Here is a 27,316-nt window from a genome sequence, read left to right on the forward strand (position 1 = left end):
TCTTGGTATGTAACATTTAAGGAGACTTTAAAATTTTAAATAAAGTCTGCCCATTCTAGCCTATGAAGGCCATTTACTTCAATGAGGGAAAAACGAATTTGGCTGTTTTTACCTCACCAGGGCTTATAAATCTATTTTTATAAAATCCCTGCTTATAGTTACATGGCACCCTGCCCTAGGGGCACATAGGGCACACCTTAGGGGTGACTTATATGTAAAAATAAGGTAGTTTAAGACTTTGGAAGTACCTTTAATTCCAAAGTCGAATTTGCATATAACTTTAATTTAAAAGCAGCCAGCAAGGCAGGCTTGCTTTAAAAATGACACTGGGCACCTCAGCAATGCACCTAGGTGTGCACCACCTATGCTGTGGTCCCTAAACCTACATGCCCTACCATATACTAGGGACTTATAGGTAGGTTAACTTAGCCAATTATAATTAGCCTAATTTGCATGTCCATTTTACACAGAGCACAGGCCCTGGGACTGGTTAGCAGTACCCAGGGCACCATCAGAGTCAGGAAAACACCAGCATAAAGTGGAAAATGGGGGCAAAAAGTTAGGGGGCCTCTGCAATCAGCCCCAGTTTCTCACAACTGGAAACTGATGCACGGTGTTATTACTTTTGTCCTGTCTTTGACCTGTGACCTGCTGAGTAAGCATCACCTGTTGCTGCTCCATCGGGGCTTGAGGTATCTTCATTTACTGTCTAGGTACCATGGGGACCTGTTGCTGTACTGGTTGTAATTGGGTAAATTGTGCACGTGGCACCTGCTTTTGCTGCACCGGTAAGAAATTCTGTCCTCGATTCTGAACATTAGGAATGAATACTTTCATTCTTGGGACTTTCACGGTTTGAAGTGTCCCACATTTCCACACAAATGACACAGTAACATATTTTTCATTCCCTGCATGTCATTCTGAACAACCACAGTCCCTATGTCCGGACCACGCACCATCATGTCAATTCCAAGTCCTCTACCTCTCATTTGAGGCTGAAACATAACAGTTCTCTGTTGAGGCGTCATAGGAGGTACTACAGCTCCTTGCACTCCTGTCTGGGCTGCTTTTATTTGCATCACCTTAGCTTTTTCCTTCAACATTTTCTGCTTCAATTCAATCTCATCGCTACAGTACTTTGCATACTGCAACACCTCATCAATTGGTTTTGTCTGCCAGCAAATCAAATGATTCTTACTCATCTGCCCTACTTCTGGTCTCAAACCTTCGACGAATCTGAACACAAAATGCACATGTCCTTCAGCTCAATTGCATCCTTACCACTGTACTCCTTAAATGCTTTCAACAATCTTTCATAGTAGGTATGTATTGACTCTTTAGACTCTTGGACCGTTCTATCAATCCGCTGCCAATCAATGTTGTTGGGAGAAATCCTCGTCTTCAGAAACTCAATCATCTTGTAATAATTTTTCATTACCTCGGGTGAAGGAGCACCTGTTACTCTCTGCCTTTCCGGTTCACTTGTCGGTCAGTCTACTGCTCTCTTACACTCGACCCACAAGTCTGCCGGCACCACTATCTCCAATAGCGTGTTCAAGTCTTCCCATAAACATTTGGAAAGCTTCACAAATCTCTCTGTCTGTTGATACCACTCAACCGGCTTCTCTCTCAATTTTGGATAATCATTTGTAAATGACAGTATATCACTCCTGTGCCATAGAACATGAACAAACTGCCCTCCTGGAATTTCTCTCATTGGAAGCATCTTAATGATTCTCCCTTGTCGATACCTTTAGCCCCTTCTTATGAATCCCGTTTTCGTTTATCTTTTTGCTTTGTCCATCTACCTTCCCACTTCTCTAATGTGCCCCAGATCTGTGCATTCTGCAGCAGTTCTCTCAAGTGTGCCTTCATTCTGGCTGATCTCATGTGTTCGAAATCCTTCGCCCCAAAATCTAATCTATAACTGCGTTTCAAATGCTTTGTTTTCTCAATGTCAATGTCATGTTTTTCTGCTAGCTCTGCCAATTTCTGATGTATTTTACTCACTTTTTCTTATAATCTTTGGGCATAAATACCTAAGCTCTTCTTCTGTGTAGGATTCTAATCTGTTCACACCCATTGTTCCCTCGACTAATTCAGTTGCTTCTATGTTCAACCTCACATGATTTATCTGATCTTCTCTCTTGGATGCATTCTGAGGTGTGTTTAGACTATCTAACCCCTCACTCAATTGCTGGGTTGACAATCCCTGTAATGAAATGTTGCTCGCATTTGGCACCGGTAGCTGTTGCACCACTGCACCTGAAGCTTGTGGGGTCAAAAGTTTCAAACTCTGACTCACATTCGCCCTTTCACTGCATCTGGAAGTACTACAAGTGGACTAAGATCCATAAAAGGTCCAGATCCATTGAACGTTTGTTCTGCAGATGACATCATCTGCACAGGATCACTTACTCCCCTCCTCATGAGACTCGGCAACAGTTCATTCTGTTCCGTGGACCAACAGTAATGGGTAGCGATATTGCATCTGGAGCTGCCCTAACACTTGCACCTGGCAGGAATGTTACCCCCATTGCTTGATTCATGACTCGTGTAATATCTGATAGCATTCCTGTCAGTGATGTAAACTTCGGCAAACCCTGTTCTTGCACCAAAGGCAATAACATTGGTGTTGGGTCTGTCTGAACCAGCATTGGGTTCGGAAGCACTTGTTCCTTTGGCACCATTATGCTCTAAACTGTCTCATGAACTGGCACATCTGGATAAATTATCTGCACTGAAAGTGGATGTATCTGCGCTTGAACTACAGTAGTAGTTCCTGCATTAGGTGTACTCTGTACTACCCCTGGTATTTGTCCGCCTTCTGCCTCTCCAGCTCCCTGGGCTCCCTGGGCTTGTGCCAGTGCAACTGTAGTGGCAGTAGCACTAGTGCCTGGACCCCCCCGAATAGGTCGTTAAAGGTGGAGGTCAGTCTCTTAACAGCTGCGTACTGAGGTCCTCAACATCATATCGTCATCGTCCACATAAGACTGTCTCTTTTTCTTCCTCCCTCCACTCTCATCCTCTTTAGCACTATCTTCCTTCTCTGCCTCGTCACCCTCTGTAATTGCAGGAAACAATTTGACATCCTGTAATGTCACTGCTCTCCATCGCTTTTGTTCCCAATCCCATCTAGCTTCAGCTAATAATTTTTCTACTCGCTTCATCCTCCTTTTGAACTTCATCTCTTATTGCTGTCTGGCCACTAGCTCACCAACATCTAAAGCTTCAAACTGTGCTGGTCTCGGTAATGGTTTCATGTCGTACAATGACATTCGCAATTGATCCAAAATTCTCAAATTAAACATTCCATGCGCCAGAAACGCTAAAGACCCTTGGTTTTTAGTTAACTGAAACCATTGCTTCAACCAAAAACACAGTGCTATACCTCGCTCCTCCGTCACAATGTAAGCTGGAGTATTCTCCGGTGGGGTCGGCTCCCCCACTGAGGCCTTAATGTAAGTATCACCCTTCATCGCACTCTTAAATGCCTTGAAACAATTCATTTTGCCTGCTTTGTTTATTTTTGATTCAATAATGAAATTATTTTTACTCCCAAGATTCCCTTCACCCGCTTACTCAACCAATTGCCTCTTATGGACAGCTGCCAATCCGCTTGCAGCTCTTCTCACTAACCAACCTATTCCAGCACGGCACACTCTGATGTCACACTCACACACAGCGGCTGACAAAGTCTTGCGGCTCGTCCGCCTCAACTCGATTAACACAACTAATGCAAATTATTGTGAGCACTTACCAAAAACCAATAACTAAAACAAACCTGCCGGTTTACTACAGTAAGCAACACAATCGCTTCAGAGACCTTAAGGATTTTCATTATTGGCTCTCTTGGCTCATACAGCTATTCCTTGTTTTCAGCCTCCCACATTCGCAAGCAAACTTTTGACCCACAAATTTTCACTCTCAACTGATCAATGGGTCTGTCCTGGTGCACATAGAACTCGCCAAATATCAGTCTAATTTTCTTTTACTCAATGCTTACACACAACGATTTGTTGACCACGCCCAATCAACCCACTAAACCAGACAGATTGCCATATATAACTAAGTGTCTCCTACACTTGTTAATTTACTCCCGAGTTTTAGACCACTCAGAGTCCGTACACCACCAACAACCATGTGGATATTTTTTTAGCACAAAGCGCCACACACATATGAAGTTCGACCACTTCCCTACTCTCATATCACAGAGTACGCACACTCCTACCAACCTCAACTGGAGTATGCTGGCTCCTTACTTTATCTCACATACCTCACAATTCACCTGCAATTAACTTAAGCCTGTGCAAGCGCAACCTACCACTTTCACACTATCTCAAAACGCCGATAACATACCCAACTTTACTAGCGGGATCCAGGATCTAGGAAAGTCATTTCTGGGCTTAAGGGGACATCATCTTTGCCTCAATTGCCATTTCACAAAAACAAAATTCAAACCTCATAAAAATCCAAACAACTAACCGTAACTAGTATCATAACCAGTAATCACCACATAACTAGTTCTCCAAGGAAACTAACCATCAAGTTGCTACCAAAAACTGATAGCGGGCCCGGTCCTTAGAAAATAAACTTAAAAGGGGATGCATGTAGGTCGATGAACCTTTTGAATCGCATGGAGTATCCTAGTCATGTAGTGACCACTGAACCAAAAATCAACATCAATAAACAAGATAAACACTTTATGCAACCACAATGGTAATCATACTTGTAAGAAATAACCACTACTCATGAAAAGGGTTAAAAAGTTTTATTCCCTATTGCTTACAATTCTAAGTCATCTGTTAGTTCAAAGTTTATTCAAATCAACTCTTTATTAATTCACCAGTTAAAATACATTATCTCTTGATGAAAACATGTATGACAAAGCAACATCATAAGCTATGGATAGCAGCGTTAACAATGTAATTCAGCAATAAAGTTTATCAGTCATTTGTCACTGTACACATCACCCATAACAGCCTACCTAACCAAGATTAGCATTAGCATGGAGGTCTTCATGCAAAATCAATTTAGGGAAAAACAGTGATTTGGAAAAAATCTACCTAAGAGTGAATCTCTGTAAAAAGGTGCAGTTGGTACCTAGGAAAAAAGGCACAAATCGTCAGTCACATTTTCTAGCTACCTATCCAGGATGGATCAGCAACAAGTCAATCTTCGTCTTCAGGTCATCTACAGATCAGGCTCACGGAGTATGAGCCCAATATCAGCACCTCGGACAGCGTCTCCTGACATCATCAACTTTCTCCTCGCAGTTCTGAATCCTCACCCTTTGTCACGACTTTTCATTAGGGTCTCCCAGTCCATCCCACTATTTGCTAATTGGTCAATCTATCGGAAGTTATGGCTCTAACCTATAGTTTTTGTTTACCAAATCTTTGAGTTTGCATATGTCTTGTGTCCCATAAAAATGATTGGATCTTCTTGCGATAAGAACATCACCCGGTTCGTCAGGTAACAAAAATGTTGCACACAAGTCTTCAGTCAGTGCTTTTATTGTTCAAGTCCTGGGAAAGTACATTTAGCCTACACTACACATAATTGTATCAAACTGCCTTCATCATCTCCTGTCCGTTGGCACATTTGCAGAATGGTCTTAGCTGAGCGGCCTGAACTCTGAGCTGTTCAAGGTCCCGGTCTCCAGTTACCAGTCCTTTGCAAGACATTCAAATTCTCCATGTTCAGAGCAAGCAAGACCCAGTGAAACCAGGCCCTTAGTCCGGCTAATTTAAGAATATGAATTATTATAAAACATAGGTTATACATTTCGTTATGACATACTAGTGCATTTTTCTTATATGTTTTTCATTATTTGCATCTTTTAGTCCTTTAAGTACACATGGTGATCAATCCCTGAGGGCAAATTTTCAAACTTGCACATTATTTTTCTACAATTAATTTCTCTATGCATTTTTCTTGTTAGTAATAAGCCATTAAAAATGTCGTAATTAACATATCTACTCCATCAGGAGCACTCACATTCCAGTGTTCTAATATGTCAAAAGCTATAGGCAGATACAGGCAATCTAAAAAAATACAGTACTATGTAAGGGTTTTTGAGTGATTACCTGTCACCCCGAAATACAATGAGGTAGAGTATTTGCAATGAGATAATCCTTCTTATGCCCTCTTAGGAGGGCTTTCCATTGTTTTACACACCATAATTTTTTACATATTTATATATGTATGTGTCAACATTTGCACATATTTACAACCTGTTGCCTTGGGGAGAGCTTATGCTCAATATAGAACGCCTGTGCTGGCTAAGGTGATAGTCAATGATATAGCCTATAGGATTGATTGGTTAATTTGGAAAGGTTTTCTCAAATACATTATGCATAATCCGTACATTAGGAAACAATATGATAAATGCAGTAGGCCTATCATAATTATCATGAAAAGCATATGTTAAAGCAAATAGTTCTTTAGAGGAGATTGAAATCACACTATGTTGAAGCCTGAAGACTTGTATTGCATTACTTTGGCTGTCACAGGTTAGATTAGTAGACAAGTATTTTGATGTTGGTTACATACCTTGAAAAACCCCATGGTAAATATGTGCTAAACTTCTTTGGACGTTCTGAAAGGAGTAGTTGTCTGTCAAGTTATTGGAATAAAAAATGTATGAAGGCACTACATACATACACATATCTATATTTATTTGTGCATTTGTCTACGACATTAAGATTCAATGGCTTTCAAAGAAATTTAAATAAGAGCAGATACATACAGCAGTGTACATAGGAGTTGTTCACATGGTTTATTTCAGAATAGTTGACAACTATAAAAGAGCAATTTACCCAAGAATATTTCAGATGAAGTTACAGAAAACAGATTCATTTTACATCTTTTCATTTTTTGGTAAGACCACAACATAAACACAGTTTCACCAGAATCAAATAAAACAGCACTCTATGATAATTGAGGTCATAACTTTGTAACTAAAGATAATTCCCAAAAAGCTCCATAATTTTCTTGTGGTAATGAGAAGCATGCATATTTCTGTTTGTGGTCTAGTCATTTTTTTTAATGCTAAGATAGCCACTTCTATAGACTCATAGTGCATATGCAATGAGCAAACTGCAATAGTTCATGAATAACCTTGTGTCTAAATGGGGCTCTGCCATAAACTTGAGGCTGGCCGGGGAGAGGGCTGGAGGGCCTCACCTGTATACAAAAAACCCTCTGGTGAATCCCCAGTTACCTCCTGTGGCAGAACGTTTCCGGCACCAAATGCCTCCTAGGTCTCCACTATTAACCCGACAGCTCTGTGCAACATCATCGCTCCTCAGATCTACAGCAGTCAAGATCACACCCTAATCATGCAGGGAGGATACCTAGTGTTAAAGTTTGAGGAGAGCCCTATCGGCAAGTGGTTGGAAGGTGATATGGCACAGCTAGTCACCAGATGGCCCCACTTGGAAGACCCATTGTGCCACAAGTCTCCATTGGCACAGCACCAACAGAATCTCTGTGACAATGTCACAGGCGCCTCCTGAGACCACAACTTTTCATTCCCAAGAGAAGTTTGGTTAGCCCAAATTATGCATTTAAATCTATCAGGTCTCCAGAGTTCCATGGTGGTGCGTCCAACAAAACTGGATGAATGCCAAAATGGAAAATGGAAAAACCACGGCACATCCTAGAAAGTTGAAAAGTTCCAATTTATTCCTTGTAATGCCTTTAGATGAACAAATGGCATCTGGCCCAATCAAATATCCTGGGTCCAGAGTCGAACGGTGACAACAGAATTCATTTTCAAATGGACAACAGCCAAACGATGACAACAGAATTAATTTTCAAATGGACAAACAGCCGACACGTGTTTCGTCTGATTAGACTTTATCAAGGCTGTGGACATGTACAAAAATAATATATCAAACACTGATGTTATTTGTGTTGAGAGAAATATATTTGCTAACAAAAAAGAGATTCATGAATAGAAGAGAAAGCCCGATTTTTTACCAAGAAAATGTGACATAACCATAAAAGATAACGTTAAGCTTATCGATATTATGTTATAATGTGTAACACCAATAGGGTGCCAGAAAACCTTAGTAATCCAAAGCAAACCTATTGGAGAAAAAGGAAAAAAGTGAAACGAGTTAGGGAGAAAAGACAAGAAAAAAGGAAAGAAAAGGCAAAAGAAACCGCAGTGCTAGTGTGATGCAAAAGTTTAAGGAAAAAACCGTGTATCAGAATGAGCGTGTTGCGAAGATATTAATTTATCAAGAAAAAGACATGCGAAGTCAGAAGCATGTATAGCATGAACACAAGGACGAGAAAAATATAGTGGATTAAGTACTAGGTGATGGAGAGAAGAGCATACCTAAAGTTAAGAATTTCACTCGATGTTCCAAAATGCCAGAAAAATGCTACTGTCTTGTAAGTTGATATAGCGATTGCTGAACAATATGTCTGAGGACCATGGTAAGCCTGTGTGAGTAGAGCAAAAAGGCGAACACTGAACAGGCGGTATGTAGAAAAATGGTGATCCCCTAGTGGTAACTTTTTTAATGTAGTTTATCTCATATAACAAAACAATGGGTAGTGAAAAGGTTAAAACAGGAGCAGCTTGGATGTGGAGAAATTAATCTAAAAGTAATAGAATGGGTAAAAAATTAATTTGTAATTTTTATTTTTAGATGGACCAGAGTGGTGACCATAACGAGTATATTTACTAGGAAACAAAGAAAGAATGACTCGTCTGCTGTAGCCGAGATACGGTAAAGTTGGAATAGGTAGATTAATTATTCAGGACGTAGCGTGTAAAAATATATGTCGAATTGTGTGACCCGCTACGGCAGTCTCAGGCGATTTAGAAGCCCGCGTATCCCCGTAATGTTGTGAAGCTAGACCACCGCGCTGCTAGCATTCGTGAGACCATACCTTCAGTCCTTGACGCGGTGCTCGCTGAGTCTGTTAACGGCGTCGCATATGGTAATTGCGCGCCGGTAGCAAGCTCCCTCATTTTAAAACCAACTAGACCCTGGAAAGAGAAAAAGGACTGCCTAGATGATGTAGTGAAAAAATTAATTGAAAAAACGGGCGCCATATTGGAATATCGATTGATCAAAGAAAAAGAAAAAGAAGTGTGCGTGACACCAAATGTCAGAGGAAAGAGATAAAGAGAGTTACTTGAAAATAATACATTCAGAGGAAATACAATGTCTGTATGTTTGACAATCAAGAATTACACGTATGACAAAATCAAGACGTAATATAACAATTCAGTTGGCCAGAAAATGTTGATGGGAGAAAGCATGATTATGATTTAATAAGTGCCAGCACAAAATGACATTGACAACTGAAATAAAAGCCATACGAGAATAATGCAGCCATGGAAAAACACAAAGAGATTAATATAACTGTCCCAGGAAAAAATATACAATAAAAATGCAGAAACAAAAGACATCTATTAAACCAAAAGGCATTTATAACTGATGAATTTGAGAAGAAAAGGAAGGGACAATAGTGTATTGGTGCGCACACTATACGTTCAGAGATGCATAAGTGCTGTTTAGCAAAGCTGATGAGTTTCTGGAAAGACAAATATAGAGGTACAAGATGTACTAAAGAAAAACATGTAAATCCTTCTCTGAATTTAAACCCTCTTCTACTGCTCGTAGTTTGATAATCCATTTACTCTCTAATTGCCTTAGCCGGAGAGTTCTGTTGCCGCCCCTAGGACAGCTACCCAGGGTGGCAATTCCATATGTATGTAGATCAAGCCTTTCTTGTAGTGGGTGTTCCGTGTTGAAATGAACTGCAAAAGGATAATCAGCGTTGTTATTCCTGATTGCCCTAATGTGCTCCTGTAATCTTTCCTTGAATTGTCTGATGGTGCTCCCAATGTATATCTTCTTACAGGTGCAGATAATGCAATATACAGTGTATTTGGTATTGCAGTTCATGAACTGTTTAATAGTGTGTGTGACATCCGTATTATGCATAAACTTTTTGGTTTTGTCCTGTACATAATCACACACATTGCAACGTCCTCATTTATAGAAACCCAGGGGCGGTGAGGGAAGCCAATTGCCTTTCATGATAGTAGGCAGAAAACTATGGCATAGTTCGTCCCTTAGGGTGCGTCCCCTACGGTAGATCATGTCTGGTTGTTTTCCGAGACCCTTCTTTAGGGTCTCATCAGATGTTAATATATTCCAATGTTTTCTTCGAATTTTGAATATGTCAGCACTTGCGCAGCTATAAGTAGTTATGAATGATGGTGGCTTCTTTGTGCCGACCTGTCTGGGTGTTTTTTTAGAAAGTAACGCTGTTCTGTTAACTTTTAATATTCGAACATGTGTGTCCTTGAGCAATTTATTAGGATACCTGTGCTTGGCAAAGCGACGTTCCAAAATTTCTAGTTGTGTCAAGAATTCCTGGACCTCCTGACAGTTACGTCTAATTCTAGTAGCCTCCCCATAAGGGATGGCTCTGATTTGGGAGTATGGATGTGAACTGCTGGCATGGAGGAGCGAGTTTGAGGACATGGGTTTCCTGTATAGTTTTGAAAAAATGTGAGTGTCTTTAATGTACAATGTTAAGTCCAGGAAGTCCACACAGCTGGTACTGGAATGACTGGTGAAATGTATGTTGTAGCAGTTGTTATTTAAGTAATGAAGAAATGTGTCTAATGGGGTGGAGTCACCTGACCAGAAAAGAAGAACATCATCAATATAGCGGCCCCAGTATATGATGTATTGCGTAAGTTCCGGCGGGCCTCTGCTCCATAAGTGATGGTGTTCATAGTGTCCCATGTAAAGATTTGCAAAAGACGGTGAGAATTTAGCTCCCATGGCGACACCCTGTTTTTGTCTATACCAGGCCCCCTCATGTAAGAAGACATCGTTGTCCATTACAAGCTCAATTAAATCCATTAACATATATGAGTGTTGTAAGAAACCGGCATCTCTCTTGTCCAAAAAGTACTGTATGGCAGTCATACCCTTGTCTTTCGGTATACAGGTGTACAAAGAGGTGACATCTAATGTTGCAAGGGTGTGGCCACTGGTCCATTCAAAATCAGCAATGAGGCTAAGGAGATGGGCGGTGTCCTTGATATATGAAGGTAGATTGCACACGAAGGGTTGTAAGTGAAAATCAATGTATTCAGAAAGTTTTTCTGTGGGAGAATTGATACCAGAGATAATGGGTCTGCCAGGAGGGAAGGCAGCCTGTTTATGTAACTTCGGAAGAGTATAAATACATGGAAAGCTGGGCATAGGATTATATAGGTATTTGTATTCTAAGTCTGTTAAAAGCCCTTTGTCTCTCCAGGAAACGAGCTTTGTCTCTATTGCCCTAGAAATCACACCAATAGGGTTGCCTTGTAGTTTGCAATAGGCATATTGGTCTTCACGTTGCCTGTCAATTTCTTTGACGTAATCTAGCCGATTCATGATGACGATATTACCACCTTTGTCGGCTTCTTTCAATACTAAATCTTCATTTAGTTGCAAGGTGTGTAGGGCCCTATGCTCCTGTGAGCTCAAGTTGTGTGTTAGGGTTTTCCGTCCATGTGTGTATTGGTCTTCCAAGTGATAAAGTTCCTTGGTTACTAACTTCTGAAAAACGTCAATTGAATTGTCTGGTGGTAGCATGGGAGTAAATTTGGAAGGAGGTCTAAGACCACTATCGCATGTTGCCGAGTGAGTGATACCCAGATCAGCCAAAATGTCTACGCAAGTGGGTACTGTAGCATTATGACTACTATCCTCTAAAGAGAGGAGAGTCTGTATGTCTTTAAGATTGCCAATGGAAAGATCATAAGGAGTAGTATCCTCTCCATTATCTAAGATAGATGACTGCCTAAGGTCAAAGTGTTTCAAGAGTTTACACTTGCGCACAAATTTGAAAAGATCAATGTGTGTTTGTGTGAAATCAGGGAAGGACATAGGTACAAAGCCTAGACCCTTCTTGAGAACACTCAATTGGTCGCTATCAAGTGTTGTGTCAGACAGATTCATGATACAAAGGTCTTCATTGTGAGTAGTGTCCGTGTCTAGGTCTTCAAGTTGCGGGCTACCGATCTTGTGGTGACCCTGGTTGTGTTTGTTACTGGTTCGGGCACTCTTTCTCTGGCCCCTTCTGGTTCTCTTGTGTGTGTAGTTTGAGGCATTTTGTTGTGTTTTTGTCCTCTGCGGAATCTTTCCATTTCCAACAAAAAAGTTGATTTATTGCTAGAAGTGGTTCTCTGTTGTGGTGGAAGACTGTTGGTATCATCACTCGTGAAACTAGAGCAGCTGGGCAGGTCTGTGTCGCTGGTGGTGGCATTGGACGTACAAGCTGTAACTATTGTAGTGGCCCTGTTATCTTGTCTGTCACTGTTGAAGTTATCAAATTTGCGGGCATATGTGAAAACCCTACCCTTGGCATAATCGTTTGCGTCTCGTCTTAGTTTGTGTAATTTATTTTCTTTAATGTGCTCCTGGTGTTTCTGGAGTACATTACTCAGAATATTATAGTTTTTATCTATAGCCTCTGGGAGATTGGTGTCCTGGATCTCCTTTTCTAAGGTTTTGATGTCTATTAGTAAACGTTCTCTCTTGTCCTTGGCGTCCCTAATCAGTATATCCATAATACCGAGGGAGGAATTAATCAATAGCTGTTCCCATTCTTGTAATAAGACGGGGTTGAGATCCCCAAAAGAAGGGAAAAGGATGACTCGAAGCCCCCTTGGGATTTGTTTAATCTGTATATATTTTTCAAGAATGGTGAAATCCCACCATCTTGAAAGCTCTTGCTTTTTTAACCTTTCCAATTTTATAAATTTGATTCTAAGTCCCTCTTTGGCATTACTCATGTTGTGATCGCAGGTGATTGTGTTTGTGTTATTGTTGAATAGTTCTTCTAATAGGGCCTCCCTATTACCATTAAAGGTCGACATCCTTGCGAACTAACAGTAAATAGTAATATGTGCAACATATACAATGTATAAAACCATACAATCTGAAAAAGTACAATCAATATAAAGCTAAGGGTGCAGCTCTAAACACAAAGTATAAAAATACATAAATGCGAAAAGGTGGCTGTGTAGAGGAGAGAGAGCACTTTCCAAAGATGAGCTAATACTTTTTTATGAAGTCCATGATGATGTAAGACTGAGAAAGGGAGTGCTCAAGTGGTGATGCACCCAGCCACAGAGTGCGTGAACTGTTACCCCGAAAAGGTCACAGTTGTAACAAGCAAAATGGAAAAACCACGGCACATCCTAGAAAGTTGAAAAGTTCCAATTTATTCCTTGTAATGTCTTTAGATGAACAAATGGCATCTGGCCCAATCAAATATCCTGGGTCCAGAGTCGAACGGTGACAACAGAATTCATTTTCAAATGGACAACAGCCAAACGATGACAACAGAATTCATTTTCAAATGGACAAACAGCCGACAAGTGTTTCGTCTGATTAGACTTTATCAAGGCTGTGGACATGTACAAAAATAATATATCAAACACTGATGTTATTTGTGTTGAGAGAAATATATTTGCTAACAAAAAAGAGATTCATGAATAGAAGAGAAAGCCCGATTTTTTACCAAGAAAATGTGACAAGCCATAAAAGATAACGTTAAGCCTATCGATATTATGTTATAATGGGTAACACCAAAAGGGTGCCAGAAAACCTTAGTAATCCAAAGCAAACCTATCGGAGAAAAAGGAAAAAAGTGAAACGAGTTAGGGAGAAAAGACAAGAAAAAAAGGAAAGAAAAGGCAAAAGAAACCGCAGTGCTAGTGTGATGCAAAAGTTTAAGGGAAAAACTGTGTATCAGAATGAGCGTGTTGCGAAGATATCAATTTATCAAGAAAAAGACATGCGAAGTAAGAAGCATGTATAGCATGAACACAAGGACGAGAAAAATATAGTGGATTAAGTACTAGGTGATGGAGAGAAGAGCATACCTAAAGTTAAGAATTTCACTCGATGTTCCAAAATGCCAGAAAAATGCTACTGTCTTGTAAGTTGATATAGCTATTGCTGAACAATATGTCTGAGGACCATGGTAAGCCTGTGTGAGTAGAGCAAAAAGGCGAACACTGAACAGGCGGTATGTAGAAAAATGGTGATCCCCTAGTAGTAACTTTTTTAATGTAGTTTATCTCATATAACAAAACAATGGGTAGTGAAAAGGTTAAAACAGGAGCAGCTTGGATGTGGAGAAATTAATCTAAAAGTAATAAAATAGGTAAAAAATTAATTTGTAATTTTTATTTTTAGATGGACCAGAGTGGTGACAATAACGAGTATATTTACTAGGAAACAAAGAAAGAATGACTCGTCTGCTGTAGCCGAGATACGGTAAAGTTGGAATAGGTAGATTAATTATTCAGGACGTAGCGTGTAAAAATATGTGTAGAATTGTGTGACCCGCTACGGCAGTCTCAGGCGATTTAGAAGCCCGCGTATCCCCGTAATGTTGTGAAGCTGGACCACCGCGCTGCTAGCATTCGTGAGACCATACCTTCAGTCCTTGACGCGGTGCTCGCTGAGTCTGTTAACGGCGTCGCATATGGTAATTGCGCACCGGTAGCAAGCTCCCTCATTTTAAAACCAACTAGACCCTGGAAAGAGAAAAAGGACTGCCTAGATGATGTAGTGAAAAAATTAATTGAAAAAACGGGCGCCATATTGGAATATCGATTGATCAAAGAAAAAGAAAAAGAAGTGTGCGTGACACCAAATGTCAGAAGAAAGAGATAAAGAGAGTTACTTGAAAATAATACATTCAGAGGAAATACAATGTCTGTATGTTTGACAATCAAGAATTACACGTATGACAAAATCAAGACGTAATATAACAATTCAGTTGGCCAGAAAATCTTGATGGGAGAAAACATGATTATGATTTAATAAGTGCCAGCACAAAATGACATTAACAACTAAAATAAAAGCCATACGAGAATAATGCAGCCATGGAAAAACACAAAGAGATTAATATAACTGTCCCAGGAAAAAATATACAATAAAAAGGAAAAGAAAAACAAAAATGCAGAAACAAAAGACATCAATTAAACCAAAAGGCATTTATAACTGATGAATTTGAGAAGAAAAGGAAGGGACAATAGTGTATTGGTGCGCACACTATACGTTCAGAGATGCATAAGTGCTGTTTAGCAAAGGTGATGAGTTTCTAGAAAGGCAAATATAGAGGTACAAGATGTACTAAAGAAAAACATGTAAATCCTTCTCTGAATTTAAACCCTCTTCTACTGCTCGTAGTTTGATAATCCATTTACTCTCTAATTGCCTTAGCCGGAGAGTTCTGTTACCGCCCCTAGGACAGCTACCCAGGGTGGCAATTCCATATGTATGTAGATCAAGCCTTTCTTGTAGTGGGTGTTCCTTGTTGAAATGAACTGCAAAAGGATAATCAGCGTTGTTATTCCTGATTGCCCTAATGTGCTCCTGTAATCTTTCCTTGAATGGTCTGATGGTGCTCCCAATGTATATCTTCTTACAGGTGCAGATAATGCAATATACAGTGTATTTGGTATTGCAGTTCATGAACTGTTTAATAGTGTGTGTGACATCCGTATTATGCATAAACTTTTTGGTTTTCTCCTGTACATAATCACACACATTGCAACGTCCACATTTATAGAAACTCAGGGGTGGTGAGGGAAGCCAATTGCCTTTCATGATAGTAGGCAGAAAACTATGGCATAGTTGGTCCCTTAGGGTGCGTCCCCTACGGTAGATCATGTCTGGTTGTTTTCCGAGACCCTTCTTTAGGGTCTCATCAGATGTTAATATATTCCAATGTTTTCTTAGAATTTTGAATATGTCAGCACTTGCGCAGCTATAAGTAGTTATGAATGATGGTGGCTTCTTTGTGCCGACCTGTCTGGGTGTTTTTTTAGAAAATAACGCAGTTCTGTTAACTTTTAATATTCGAACATGTGTGTCCCTGAGAAATTTATTAGGATACCCGTGCTTGGCAAAGCGACGTTCCAAAATTTCTAGTTGTGTCCTGAATTCCTGGTCCTCCTGACAGTTGCGTCTAATTCTAGTAGCCTCCCCATAAGGGATGGCTCTGATTTGGGAGTATGGATGTGAACTGCTGGCATGGAGGAGCGAGTTTGAGGACATGGGTTTCCTGTATAGTTTTGAAAAAATGTGAGTGTCTTTAATGTACAATGTTAAGTCCAGGAAGTCCACACAGCTGGTACTGGAATGACTGGTGAAATGTATGTTGTAGCAGTTGTTATTTAAGTAATGAAGAAATGTGTCTAATGTGGTGGAGTCACCTGACCAGAAAAGAAGAACATCATCAATATAGCGGCCCCAGTATATGATGTATTGCGTAAGTTCCGGCGGGCCTTTGCTCCATAGGTGATGGTGTTCATAGTGTCCCATGTAAAGATTTGCAAAAGACGGTGAGAATTCAGCTCCCATGGCGACACCCTGTTTTTGTCTATACCAGGCCCCCTCATGTAAAAAGACGTTGTTGTCCATTACAAGCTCAATTAAATCCATTAACATATATGAGTGTTGTAAGAAACCGGCATTTCTCTTGTCCAATAAGTATTGTATGGCAGTCATACCCTTGTCTTTCGGTATACAGGTGTACAAAGAGGTGACATCTAATGTTGCAAGGGTGTGGCCACTGGTCCATTCAAAATCAGCAATGAGGCTAAGGAGATGGGCGGTGTCCTTGATATATGAAGGTAGATTGCACACGAAGGGTTGTAAGTGAAAATCAATGTATTCAGAACGTTTTTCTGTGGGAGAATTGATACCAGAGATAATGGGTCTGCCAGGAGGGAAGGCAGCCTGTTTATGTAACTTCGGAAGTGTATAAATACATGGAAAGCTGGGCGTAGGATTATATAGGTATTTGTATTCTAAGTCTGTTAAAAGCCCTTTGTCTCTCCAGGAACCGAGCTTTGTCTCTATTGCCCTAGTAATCACACCAATAGGGTTGCCTTGTAGTTTGCAATAGGCATTTTGGTCTTCAAGTTGCCTGTCAATTTCTTTGATGTAATCTAGCCGATTCATGATGACGATATTACCGACTTTGTCGGCTTCTTTCAATACTAAATCTTCACTTAGTTGCAAGGTGTGGAGGGCCCTATGCTCCTGTGAGCTCAAATTGGCTTCCCTCACCACCCCTGGGTTTGTATAAATGTGGACGTTGCAATGTGTGTGATTATGTACAGGACAAAACCAAAAAGTTTATGCATAATACGGATGTCACACACACTATTAAACAGTTCATGAACTGCAATACCAAATACACTGTATATTGCATTATCTGCACCTGTAAGAAGATATACATTGGGAGCACCATCAGACCATTCAAGGAAAGATTACAGGAGCACATTAGGGCAATCAGGAATAACAACGCTGATTATCCTTTTGCAGTTCATTTCAACACGGAACACCCACTACAAGAATGGCTTGATCTACAAACATATGGAATTGCCACCCTGGGTAGCTGTCCTAGGGGCGGTAACAGAACTCTCCGGCTAAGGCAATTAGAGAGTAAATGGATTATCAAACTATGAGCAGTAGAAGAGGGTTTAAATTCAGAGAAAGATTTACATGTTTTTCTTTAGTACATCTTGTACCTCTATATTTGTCTTTCCAGAAACTCATCACCTTTGCTAAACAGAACTTATGCATCTCTGAACGTATAGTGTGCGCACCAATACACTATTGTCCCTTCCTTTTCTTCTCAAATTCATCAGTTATAAATGCCTTTTGGTTTAATTGATGTCTTTTGTTTCTGCATTTTTGTTTTTCTTTTCCTTTTTATTGTATATTTTTTCCTGGGACAGTTATATTAATCTCTTTGTGTTTTTCCATGGCTGCATTATTCTCGTATGGCTTTTATTTCAGTTGTCAATGTCATTTTGTGCTGGCACTTATTAAATCATAATCATGTTTTCTCCCATCAACATTTTCTGGCCAACTGAATTGTTATATTACGTCTTGATTTTGTCATATGTGTAATTCTTGATTGTCAAACATACAGACATTGTATTTCCTCTGAATGTATTATTTTCAAGTAATTCTCTTTATCTCTTTCCTCTGACATTTGGTGTCACGCACACTTCTTTTTCTTTGATCAATCGATATTCCAATATGGCGCCCGTTTTTTCAATTTATTTTTTCACTACATCATCTAGGCAGTCCTTTTTCTCTTTCCAGGGTCTAGTTGGTTTTAAAATGAGGGAGCTTGCTACCGGAGCGCAATTACCATATGCAACGCCGTTAACAGACTCAGCGAGCACCGCGTCAATGACTGAAGGTATGGTCTCACGAATGCTAGCAGCGCGGTGGTCTAGCTTCACAACATTATGGGGATACGCGCGCTTCTAAATCGCCTGAGACTGCCGTAGCGGGTCACACAATTCTACATATATTTTTACACGCTACGTCCTGAATAATTAATCTACCTATTCCAACCTTACCGTATCTCGGCTACAGCAGACGAGTCATTCTTTCTTTGTTTCCTAGTAAATATACTTGTTATGGTCACCACTCTGGTCCAGCTAAAAATAAAAATAAAAAATTAATTTTTTACCCATTCTATTACTTTTAGATTAATTTCTCCACATCCAAGCTGTTCCTGTTTTAACCTTTTCACTACCCATTGTTTTGTTATATGAGATAAACTACATTAAAAAAGTTACCACTAGGGGGTCACCATTTTTCTACACACCGCCTGTTCAGTGTTCGCCTTTTTGCTCTTCTCACACAGGCTTACCATGGTCCTCAGACATATTGTTCAGCAATCGCTATATCAACTTATGAGACAGTAGCATTTTTCTGGCATTTTGGAAAATCGAGTGAAATTCTTAACTTTAGGTATGCTCTTCTCTCCATCACCTAGTACTTAATCCACTATATTTTTCTTGTCCTTGTGTTCATGCTATACATGCTTCTGACTTTGCATGTCTTTTTCTTGATAAATTAATATCTTTGCAACACGCTCATTCTGATACACGTTTTTTTCCTTAAACTTTTGCATCACACTAGCACTGCGGTTTCTTTTGCCTTTTCTTTCCTTTTTTCTTGTTTTTTCTCCCTAACTCGTTTCACTTTTTTCCTTTTTCTCCGATAGGTTTGCTTTGGATTACTAAGGTTTTCTGGCACCCTTTTGGTGTTACACATTATAACATAATATCGATAGGCTTAACGTTATCTTTTATGGCTTGTCACATTTTCTTGGTAAAAAATCGGGCTTTCTCTTCTATTCATGAATCTCTTTTTTGTTACCAAATATATTTCTCTCAACACAAATAACATCAGTGTTTGATATAGTATTTTTGTACATGTCCACAGCCCTGATAAAGTCTAATCAGATGAAACACGTGTCGGCTGTTTGTCCATTTGAAAATGAATTCTGTTGTCATTGTTTGGCTGTTGTCCATTTGAAAATGAATTCTGTTGTCACCGTTCGACTCTGGACCCAGGATATTTGATTGGGCCAGATGCCATTTGTTCATCTAAAGACATTACAAGGAATAAATTGGAACTTTTCAACTTTCTAGGATGTGCCGTGGTTTTTCCATTTTGCTTGTTACAACTGTGACCTTTTCGGGGTAACAGTTCACGCACTCTGTGGCTGGGTGCATCACCACTTGAGCACTCCCTTACATCATCATGGACTTCATAAAAAAGTATTAGCTCATCTTTGGAAAGTGCGCTCCCTCCTTTACACAGCCACCTTTTTGCATGAATGCCAAAATGTATTGTATTATCAGTAGCATACTAAACGTGATGACTTAAAATATGCATTTTCCATGCGATATTGACATACTTTCAGAAGTACAGTTTGTCATCTTCTAGCTTGCCAGCTGTACTTCCAACTAATAGAGAAGCAATGACATGGTAACCAGCTGAACTCCAAAATATATAAACATCTACTTAAATGTATACATATAGGTATATAGGAAGCCTTTGAGGTATCCCTTATCTGACATTATTAACATTCAGTGACATTCCTGTTCTGCTTCCATTCATGGTAGAATACAGCATAGAGCAATGGAACCAACCATTTCAGTCACTGACTATTGCTCTTTGAGAACCAGCATTTTTATGATCACATTTGCACATCCACCTGAAAATTGGTCCTCTTCACTCCCAGAACATGGTAACCAGTTGTTTAGTTTTTAAGTTTCCCCTTTTGTAGGTTACCTTTCACTTCTTTCGTACCCTTTTATTTATTTTTTAGAGTATACTTCAGCTCACTACCTAGTGTTACAGTGACTCTTGTTTGCTCTTCATTTCATTTATAGTGCACCACATACCTCTCTGACCACTGCATCTAAACCGAGCGGCAGTCTTCCAATTGTATTTGCCAGAGCATACCATTGTTTTACCATTACCAGGCCAACACATTGCTTCCAAACATGGCAGCCGTATTGGAGCTTTAAAATGATAAAACAGTATACACAACTCCACTCCAAGACTGTCGTCCTTTGCTACGTTTATTTATGTTTTTTATTGCGAACATACACTGGCCACGTTTGGGCACTGGCATGTTTTCTTTTTTATTATGTTATTATTTTATCTTGAATATGCCTGTTGTGTTTGTGTTTTTAAGGTGCATGTGTAAGTTGGTGAATGCACGAAAGAGTCAGTAGTTGGGTGAATGGATGCATGACTTCAAGGATGAGTTACACAGATCAAATGTGGTGACTTAATGAGTGTCTAAGCCTACAGTGACTGAAAATGCACTCTCATTTATAAGTTAGACAATTGGAATTTGCACTACCTGTTGCAAGTTAAGCCATGGCCACATATTTTGATCACTATAAGCCAACAACTGCATAATCCACATACACCAGTGCATCACATATGCACACCCGTATCCTGTTAATATTTACTGGGTGGGTATCATGGAGAATATAGTTAGAAAATACAGAGGTGGTACAGTCTAGGTCCATTTCACAAACCATTTTCTGACTGTGAGTTAGATCCGTCCTGATGAACATTTATAGTGTATCCATCTGTAGAATACGCAAGAGTCTTAACAATGCCATTTGCTATTGACATTAATTAGGCAATATATGCATGCAGTAAAGACGTGACATTTCTGAATGAGTATGCAGACTAGTGAAAGTAGTATTGAGTGTGTGGCCAATGACATTCTATGCAATACTCACAAGTTGTAACTTCCAGGGACTTAAGAAAATTTGCAGTGGCATTTGATACACGTATTTGAGCACATAATCCTCACCTTAGTAGATCTGCTCTGAAGCTTGCACACAGTGAAAAAAGTCATCTGCAGTATTTACCAGACATGTTAAACATTTTTTAGAAAGTGAAAGCACCTAACACTTGAACATGACACAGAACTAAAATGTTTTTGTACCTGCCTGGGGATTTACTAATCCTGTCAAATGGATTGCAAGCAAAGCCAGCTTCTTTTGTTGGCTTCAGTTCTTTTAGAATAGAGTGCGATTTCAGGGATTAAAGGTTCCAGTGGAAACGGGTTGCTTCCAGGTGCTGCTCAAAAGATTTGATATGCTTTCTTTTTATCAGCAACCATCAGTGAAAATAAGTTACCCAGCATGGGCTAGATATCAAATTTTTTCTCTACGGTCTGTGATTTATCCTGTTTAATGCAATCACAGTCTTGAATTGCTCTCTTAGTTATTCTGACTTCATACCACTTTCTATTTTTCATGTTCAGGTTAGTTCGAAAATGGGTGTTTTCTTCTTCTTGGACATTTGTCGGTATGGTGTGTATATCAGTATAACATCCATACAAGTGGATCACAATTTGTATGACTCTTTAATTGTGGAATTATGGATTGAAACATATTTCACTTTGGTTAGTTCATGAATATAACATTTAAAAGCAATCTGGCTGTTACCTATTCTAGTTATCCACCATCTAAGGTTCTTGAAAAGAAATGGTCACTGTCTTGATTATTATTTGCTTGTGACTTTTCTCTCAACAAGCATTTCATAAAATTAATTATGTGTTCACCTAAAGATCAAACTGTGACATTCACTTTTGTAATTATAGGTTACCGTAACGAGTAGGATACAGGAACTTGCAACCAAAATGGTCATTAATGTTGGGAATGATGACGAAAATGGCAACCAGGAGAAGGAAAGCAAGGAAGAAAGCATTCTGGCCATGCTTGGGATTATTGGAACCATCCTGAATTTACTTGTTATCATTTTTGTATATATCTACACCACCTTATGAGCCACAAGAAGGGACCACTGCCTTGAAATATGAACAATCAAACATGTTTTTCGAAGCATTAAAAACATTGTTTTTGACTTTCAGCATATTCCAAATATACTGAACTGCAAAGAAGGCAAAAGGAGCAGATACTCAATGCCATCAACCAGACAGCTACACAGAAAGGAAAGATACATTATGTGTACCTTCTGATTGAGCAGCACATCAGCGACGGACAACTTTGAAACACGGTGTAATGTACAGACATTAAAAGTTACTTTGTAATTCATAAACTCTGGATTTAGATATTAGACCTTGAAATATCCCCAAAATGCAATTCATTCAGAAGATGTATTTCCTATGGGCCTTGCAAAATTGGATCCGTCTAGATTTCACAGGAAGTTGCACACAGAAGGGATTGTGTAGTGCGTTGGAGCTGGCATACATCAGGACAAGTTTATGTATTGATATATTGATTGTTATTTAATTGCTTAACATCAGCAGTCTATTTGTACTAATGTGTATTTATAAATATATATTTTTAATAGATGTGCACTATTTTTAGCATGAATTATACACTGCTACAGATCCTCTGGACTCCGTAGGGCTTCAATCTGAAATTCCCCCTTGGAACAACAGTGGTCACACTAACACTATTTATATGAACATTATTTTTGATTGTTTCGCTTCAAAATGAATTACGCAGTTTAATGACAAAAATGCAGTTGTCTAGCAATCAGGGAATGGAAGGGGCAAAAAAAAACTGATACACCTGTGTTATATGTGTTTGCCAAATGAGATCCTACAATAAACGCAGATTCAAAAAATAACATTACTTTCTTAATTAAGTGTTGAATTTGCTGAAAAGATTCCCATTTTATAATTTCCAAGAGTACCTACTGGAAAAATATCCTAATTTCAGCTAGCCCACTCTGAATGAGACTGTAATTATAACTTTTTTTGCTTGATCAGTGGGCATTTACATAGGAAATTTGGCAATTTTCTCTCTACATGTACACTTATTGCATATAGTTAGGGATAAGACCCTTTATCTCATGATTGAGTCAAAAGGGCTAATAATTAACATAGTGTTTCATGATGTGATTTGAAAGGTCTGCAAAAGTTTAACCTGCGGCCACATGTAGTGTGCAGATGGCAGACAGATGTGTTTTCTTTATGTGTGCTTATTAAAAGTTAGTAAATTACACTATTTTGCCGGTCTTACACAGAAAATGTTTGAGGCATTTTGACCTTTGTTTGCCTTTGGCAAGAAAGAACAGACAAGCAAAACATGTATTCACAAAATGTGAACAATTGTCATGAGTTAATAACCTAATTCCATGAAAGAGATTGGCTGCCTTACCCTGAACGTTCTGAGCAATCTGCTAATAATGTAGAACATCAGAAGTGCTTCGAGGGAAGTGAACATGTAGAGTTTGACCTGCAGAATTTTCTTCTCACACTCACTCTCTGAATCACTTTTGTATCATTTCGTGAACCATTGCTATGTATAGTTCAATTCAAAGTTTGTGCCAAATCACCATCAAGGATATACGTTGAACTTAATTTAATCAAATGTTTAGGTTCTGGGATCTACTAGGGACTAAAGTGGAAGGGAAGAAAAGAATAGGGTTTGATTTTTCGATCCCATTTAGATAATTGAAACTTGATTGATTTGATAACAGAGTCGTGCATTGCACCCAAGCATCTGTTCCCATTCTTAGATGCATATGCTTTATCTAAATATATGATCCACAAGGACATACAATTAATAACATTTCAGTTCTAGGCAGTATGGTCCCTATACCCTATCCACCAACACTGCTTCATACATACATCACAGTGAAAGCATTCGCTCTTCCCTCCATGTTTACTATGCTGGGTATACTCATACTAGACTGATGAGGACTGCGCTTTGAGGCGACATCAGTGCTGTGCAAATGCTGGTGTACAATACAATGCATGCATTGTCAAACCATTCGTGTACTTTCTGCCTAGATTTAAAAACTGGGCTAGATAACTGCAATCATGTACGGCTTGAAACATGGGTTCAACTGGGTAGCAACAAGAATAACAACAAAATGAAATATACCTGAGCTAGACAGATATAAAGAATTCTAGTCATAGCTGTCTGGCTACAAGTTATAGTTTCCCAAAGCCCACTAACTTAACTACACTATTGTTTATTTTAAATATTGTCCATAATGCAACATCCTAATTACACCACCTGAGAGTTTCCAAGTCAATTGTTTTTGTTTGTTCTTTCACATTCCACCAAACTCAACCTACTTGAATCCTTGAACGTTTGAATTACTTTTGTGCATACAATCTATACTTTAATCTACCACACTCCACAGGTAGAATTCCTAATATTCATAATTTGCTTATGATATTTATTGTGACTTTCAATTAAGACAATCCAACATGATCTATAAATTGAACAACTATGCTTATTTACATTTCTCATGCCAGCGCCCCTCTAATGTCTTCCCTCAGACCCCATCCACTCATTAAGTGGTGGTGAAATTTCCAGATAGGTCAAATGCTTGTGAAATTTCTGGGTGTGAAGTGGGTGAAGAATAGGGAATTACTAAAGGCATTATGGCAGTAAGCCTGTTTCTTGCAATTATTCTCAAATTCCTACTGCACATCTAGGACAAGATCAGATTGCTATGATATTGCCACATACCAGAATTACCTATCTTGCTGTATTGGTAATTCTGGGTGTTTGAATGCTGTATTGGTATTAACGGTAGATGTTTGTGGAGATGAAGTCTAAATACTGAAAAAAGAGGAATTTAAAAAGCCATGTTCAATACTGAAAATAACCAAGTTGGTGTGTTTGTTAGCAGAGCCACAATGAAGAGCCAAATCAAAAGGCACAAATTGATGATTACATATTGCACTTGTGATAGCTTTACAAAATGGCGATTTTTGTTTTGGTTGATACATTGGTTCAAAGATGTGGAAGAAAGGCAGTTATCTTAAGCTGGGTGGTGTTAAGTATGCATACTGACAACTATGATATGCTTCTTTTGTTATTTTTTATTCTGAGCAGGTTGGGGTATTTTGCTTCTTTTGGAAAATCTGGACTTCTGACAAGGAAAAGACAGTGTGATCTGTGCTTAGTATCCAATATTGTCTGCTCTACCCACGTTTGGACAAGGTATTTCAACACAAATGTGGTGGAGTACCCTTTCTACCAAACTAACAGTCTGTCCCCTATATTTTGGGTCGGCCAAACCATCATGTTTCTGCTGTGTAAGGCTTCATCAGTGGAAACCTTAGACTGACAGCACCACAGACATCAAGCTGTCAGTCTAAGTATTTCACACTGTCTGTCCTATGTAGGGCAAACATTCTTACATCATTTATACTGTTTGGTACTCCCTGGAAAAGCCTAGTGGATCTGAACAGCGAAACAATGACCCAACATACAAGGAGACTACTCCCATTCTCCCTCTTTTGGAGTTTATTACATGATTGAAAATTGATTTAAAAAGGAAGTGTCCAATGCAAAAAACAGACACACACACACACCTTTGTGTGGATGCTCTAGTGATACAACATAACGTAAAAGCAATGCCAATTTACTAATAACTTTAAGGGACATAATGAGTTCATTGATAGTTCTTGCTTCTCAATGCAATTAGTCTGTGATAGTCCTTCTCATTAGTCTTCTATGATGTGATTCTGATTGCCAGTGACAGAGTCACAATTGTCATCTAGGTAATACAACATTAAAGGAAAATGTATGGAAGCTGAGCTTATGGAGCAGAAGACACTGGCCAGTGTGTGACTGTCTACTCAGTTAGAAGAGTAGCTGCATTAACTATCTGCTTTCAAGGTGTTTTTGGTGTGAAAATGGATGAGTGAATGGTCCCCCGCATGCCATGGTATAAAATTATGTCCTTGTTTTATCAGACTAAATAATACTCAGATTGCTGCTTGGGGGCTGACTGTGTTAAATACAGATAGATATTTTAGAGATGTGTTTATAATACAGTTTTGTTTCTACAATCTCTTTCTTAAAGCATTTGTTGTGATTTGAAGAGAAACAGCTAAAACACATTTTGATTAATATGTCTATTTGTGCAGAACAAAAGTATGACTTGAGAGCACTTTTTGTAAGTTATAAAACAGTTGAAACATAAGGTAATCTTACTCTTCTCTGTAATAAAATGACAAGAAATAAAATAGCAGTGCTTTGTTTTCCGTGGCACGAGGAACTCAATCAGCATAATGATGCAAAACATTTATTTTTTATAGTGAGGAAAAATTAAGATATGGTGTTAGAGATCTTCAGTTCATTGCTGATATTGCTACATTTTCTAAATCTTTTTGACATGACTTCTTAGTTTTTTAGAATTTTTGAAGCAAATTTGAAAATAATGTCTAGTTCATGTACAGTGATTCTATATGTACATAAAATGAATTTAGCTGAAGTCATTGTACTTAACACATTATACATTTCATGTACAAGTTTGTCAGATAAATGTATTGTAAAATTAATTAGAATTGTGTTTGCAGTAAATGATTAAAAATATACTGATTGTCGCTTCTTTGATTTTCATATATAGAGCACAAATCAAAACCTAATTGAATTGAAATCAGTTACAATATTAGTTTCAAACTTTTTTCTTTCAAACACTGATATATTAAAACAATACAGCTGACATTAGATGTTGCAATCATTAAACTTCACTCTTCTGAGTAAACAAAAAGTTATTGCACTTAAAAAGCTCATTTATATAGGATAGCAGGATTAGGTGAAATTGTCTGATATTAAATAATAACAGGATGGGTCTACCACTTTGGGACTAGGAACAAAGAACAATCAATTAAAAGACAAGACACATCATGCTTCATATTATCAAAAAATTAGTAATTACCAATTTTCAACTCAATATGATTTTTAAAAAACAGGAATTTTCAGGAAGAATTATCTATAATCCTAAATCTTAGGACTTCCTCTCCAAGGGCCGAATTTAAGAACTTGCAACTCCTGCACCCCACTAACCCCACTGTGTGTGTGCTGTATTTAAGATATGGTAGAAAATGGCTGTAGTTAGAATAATAGCATCAAAAAATTTTATGCTATTGTGGCGTTTTGCTACGCTAGCATCAAACATTTTGACGC

The 27,316-nt window shown here is 38.8% G+C and overlaps 1 protein-coding gene across 1 annotated transcript in view; it reads left to right on the forward strand.

Annotated features, from left to right (window-relative positions):
- Positions 1 to 26,709, forward strand: part of TUNAR (TCL1 upstream neural differentiation-associated RNA) — a 382,087-nt gene extending 355,378 nt beyond the window's left edge. Inside the window, exon 4 of the mRNA XM_069208255.1 lies at positions 22,012 to 26,709. Coding sequence (XP_069064356.1) covers positions 22,051 to 22,197 — 147 coding nt within the window. The 5' untranslated portion in view covers positions 22,012 to 22,050 and the 3' untranslated portion in view covers positions 22,198 to 26,709. The remainder of the gene's footprint in view (positions 1 to 22,011) is intronic.
- The last annotated feature ends 607 nt before the right edge of the window (positions 26,710 to 27,316 follow it).

Source organism: Pleurodeles waltl, chromosome 9 (genome assembly GCF_031143425.1).
Source record: "Pleurodeles waltl isolate 20211129_DDA chromosome 9, aPleWal1.hap1.20221129, whole genome shotgun sequence".
Taxonomy (NCBI): Eukaryota; Metazoa; Chordata; class Amphibia; order Caudata; family Salamandridae; genus Pleurodeles; species Pleurodeles waltl.